Source organism: Vombatus ursinus, unplaced genomic scaffold (assembly GCF_900497805.2).
Source record: "Vombatus ursinus unplaced genomic scaffold, bare-nosed wombat genome assembly UNPS02014174.1, whole genome shotgun sequence".
NCBI lineage: Eukaryota > Metazoa > Chordata > Mammalia > Diprotodontia > Vombatidae > Vombatus > Vombatus ursinus.
Window position 1 is genome coordinate 372,884 of NW_020953952.1, and position 4,231 is coordinate 377,114.

The 4,231-nt window shown below is 38.8% G+C and overlaps 1 protein-coding gene across 1 annotated transcript; it reads left to right on the forward strand.

Moving 5' to 3' along the window:
* Window positions 1–2,483: 2,483 nt before the first annotated feature.
* LOC114041491 (olfactory receptor 5M11-like) lies at window positions 2,484–3,587 on the forward strand. Its single transcript, XM_027859952.1, has 2 exons — window positions 2,484–3,389; window positions 3,450–3,587. The coding sequence occupies exons 1-2, from the start codon at window positions 2,484–2,486 to the stop codon at window positions 3,585–3,587; spliced, it is 1,044 nt and encodes a 347-aa protein (XP_027715753.1).
* Window positions 3,588–4,231: the final 644 nt, after the last annotated feature.

A 4,231-nucleotide genomic window follows, 5' to 3' on the forward strand; every position in this document is an offset into this window, starting at 1 on the left:
TGAACCAGTACAAGTGGAAAAGATGCAAACAGATTTTAAAGAGAATCAAGAGGGAGAACATTGTCACAAGAAGCCCAAGATGGAGAACCTTTCTAGGAAGAAGGGGTGCTCAAGTAAGAAGGGATATGATACTGGGGGGAAAAGAACTCTTCACAAATTTCAAATCACTATCTCAACCATCACCATCCTCCTCCTCCTCCTTCTCTTCAATCATCAGGTACAATCCTTCACTTTCTAGATGAAGAAAATTAGCCTTGGAAAAGGGAGGTAATATTATAAATGAATGAATGGTACAGCGGAAAGAGGAATGACTGTGGAGTGATAGGATTTTGGTTAAAGTAGTAGAATAGAAATCAGTCAATGAATTATCATTGCATGCCTAATATATTCCCAGTACTGTGATAGATGAAAAATAACTACAAATTAATTTCATTGAGGATTTCTTACACACTCACTATATGCCAGCATTATGCTAGATGGGGGCGGGAGGGGATAAAAGAATAGGGACAGAAGACTAGACCTGTGATTTTATTTGCACAGGGACAGCCAAGGGAAGCAATCCCTTTGCAAATCAGCACCTTTTCTGCAATTTGCAATTTGAGAATATTTTCTAGAGCACCAAGAGATTAAATGATTTGCCCCCGATCACAAGCCACTATGTGACAGAGATGGGACTTGGGCCCTGCTCTTCCTGCCTTCAAGGTTGGTTCTCCATGTACCATTACTAAGAGGGGATATGTTGAAGAGGAACAAGGCCAATCCTTTGGGGAATGCCCATATTAAAGGGTTGGGAAGATGATGATAATGAGCTATTGGAGACAAAAAGAGTGGTTATATAGAGGAGAATATAATGCCTTTGAAGCCAAAAGAAGAGAGAACACCCAGTAGATCTGAGTAATCTACACTGTCAGAAGTTGCAAGAAGGTCAATGAGGATTTGACCTGGAAATCCATTCTTTGGATTGGACTAGGAGGAAGATGTTGTGACCTTTGGGAAAACACTTTTAATATGATGTATGGGGGAGATGCTAAATTACAAGAGGTTGAGGAAAGATTAGTGGGGAAATGGAAACATTGAGTTCAGAAATCTTTTTCAAGAAGTTTAGCAGTGAATGGACCAGAGAGTTAGTATGGTACCTGAATGGAATAGAACAGTTAAGAAAAAGTTTTTTTTTTTTAAGACTTGAGGAACATATTTATAAGCAGATAAGAAGACCAGGGGGCAAGAAGAGAATGTAGATGTAAAAATGGAAAGGGATGACTGAAAGAACAAGGTCCTTAAAGAGTTATAAGAGAATGGAATTGGAGACAAAGGCAAATGTATTACCCCGTGTAAGGAATAAAAGGCATTCATCCTTCTATGGCCAGGGGCAAGGTAAAAAGAATGATTGATGCTGAGTTTTCAAGAATGAAGGTATAAGATTCAGTTTATGTTAGATGGCCTCAAAATTCTCAGCATCTTCATTTGTATCTGTGTATTTGTGTCTTTAAATCTTGCTCCTATGTGATATTTAACAATTGCTTGATATTCAAAGGTAGATTTTTGGTGTTTTTTCAAAAATAGAAATATGTGTATAATGTCAAAATTATAATACATGAAAAATAATATATACATAAATATATTAATTATACATAACATGATTAAAATTATACTTTTAAAAAGGAATTAATATTACTATATCATAAAAATTTAAAATAATAGAATTATAGATTCAGAAAATATTCTAAACATAGTGTTTTCACTTTCTTTAAATTACCTTATAAACCATGGCTAAAATAGATATTTTAATGTGAATATGATGTTTTTGCACCCTCTCCCCCATACCTCCCCCAGTAGAATACAAGTCCCTTAAAAACAGTGATGATTTTGTTTTTGTGTCTGTGTCCTAATGTCCAACATAGTGTCTCGAACATAGTAGGTACTTGTGTGAGTGAGTGTGTATGTGTATGTGTGTGTGTGTGTGTGTGTGTATGTGTATGTTTTAATGAGTCTAATGCCTTCTTATTAAAAGGAGGGAACCAGGTAAATCATTGCCCCTCTATGAGCCTCAAAATCATATAGTCATTCATATAGTCATTTATTATCAGGATCAGAACCAGAACCCAAGTCTTCAGAATCAGTCTACTGGTGAATATTTGTGTGTGTGTTTGTGTGTGTGTGTGTGTGTGTGTGTGTGTGTGTGTGTGTTGGGGGGGAGTAGTGGGTGGGTGGTAGTGGTTTAAATAGGTTTCTAAGCAAAGGTTTATGTACAATGGGAAACTGGCTTAAATTTAATTTAGTCCAGATAGTATTTATTTTGAGGATAAAGTACTAGGCATAATCCTAGGGCTAACATAATACCTTCAGGCTCAGGGAAGCTATAAATGACTCCTGGATTCTTCAATAAGTGTCTTCCAGTACTAAATCCTTTTACTCCATGATCTTCATTTCTGATAGGTTTCTTTGCATCTCATGTAGGGGACATGAAGATGAAGACCATTCTCATGCAGAATAGCACTGAAGCCACTGAATTTATTCTTCTGGGACTAATTAGTCAGCCACAGTTGCAGCCAGTCCTCTTTGTGGTGTTTCTGGTGATCTATTTGATCACCTTGACAGGAAACTTTGGGATGATCATACTGATAAGGCTCACACCACAACTTCAAACTCCCATGTATTTTTTCCTCACCCACTTGGCCCTTGTTGATCTTTTTTATTCCACTAACGTCTCTCCTCAGATGTTAATTAACTTCTTGTCAGAGAAGAAAACTATTTCCTATATTGGTTGCTTGACCCAATGCTTCATTTTTGTTACCCTGCTCCTAACTGAGTATTATATGCTTGCTGCGATGGCCTATGACCGTTACTTAGCCATATGCAAACCTTTGCATTATAGCAGCAAGATGTCAAAGTCTGTTTGCATCTGCCTAGTCACTTTCCCTTACTTGTGGGGTTCCTTGGTGGGTACAATGCAGGTCATTTTGACATCCCGCCTATCTTTCTGTGGCCCTAATACCATTAATCATTTCTACTGTGCTGACCCACCGCTCTTAATGTTGACTTGCTCTGACACCTACGTAAAGCAAACTGCGCTGTTTGTGTCCGCAGGATTAAACCTCCCAGGCTCCTTGCTTATCATCCTTACCTCCTACATGTTTATTTTTGCCACTATCCTGCGCATGAGATCCACTGAGGGGCAGCGCAAGGCTTTCTCTACTTGCGGCTCCCACCTGATGGCCGTCACTATGTTCTATGGGTCCCTTTTCTGCATGTACTTAAGGCCAGCCACTGAGAGTTCTGTGGAACAAGGGAAAATTGTTGCTGTGTTTTGTATCTTTGTAAGTCCCATGTTAAACCCGTTTATTTACAGCCTGAGAAACAAGGATGTGAAGGAGGCTCTGAGGAAGATGGTCAAGAGAAATCTTGGCAAAATGGAAAAAACTGAAATGAAAACCATTTCTCAATAAAAGCTAGGAAAAAAGCTTATTATAATCCTTCCGAACAATTTGTTGTTGCTGTTGTTACCCCTGAACTGGAAATCAGGCCAAGTTGCAAATCCTGATCATGCCAAACTATCTGACCTTAAGGAAGTTACTTTTTCTCTCTAGGCCTCAGTTTCCTCATCTGTAAAATGAACCAGTAAGAATGCATGATGTCACAATTCCCTCTGAGCTTTAACATTCAATTTCTTAGGTTACTCCTAATAGGAGCAAAGAAACTGAGACAAAACAGAATGCAAGCTACCTGAGATATTTGTTTTTGTCTTTGTAAATGCAGTGACCACCACATAGTCTGTGCTTGTTGAATGTTTGAAATGCTTGCTGAATGAGTGAATGAACAAATGAATGGATGAGTGAATGAATGAATGTGTGTGTGACAGGTTTAGGAGAATTATAAGCTTCAAATTGGAATTGTGCTTAGTTCTTTAGGAGAAAGTTCTAAAGAATCATCCCAGACTCTTCCTAGGTTCCCCTTTATAGGGTAGTTATGCCCTGAATCCATAGCAGCAGAACAAGAATTACCCCAGCGGAATGGTACCCAAAGTGAGAATCATGCCATCTGCTCTCTTGGATGTCTAACCAAGGCAAGGCTGACCAAGACCAAAACAGGCATCCCAGACCACTCTAGCCTAGCCATGCTACCGTTAAGGTGAACATCAGTATCCTACCTGTCTCCTCAATGGTAATTGTAAAGGCTAGTTTCCCACTCCAAGGTCAACATTGCCTTCTCTTCTTAAATGCCCTCCCTGAAT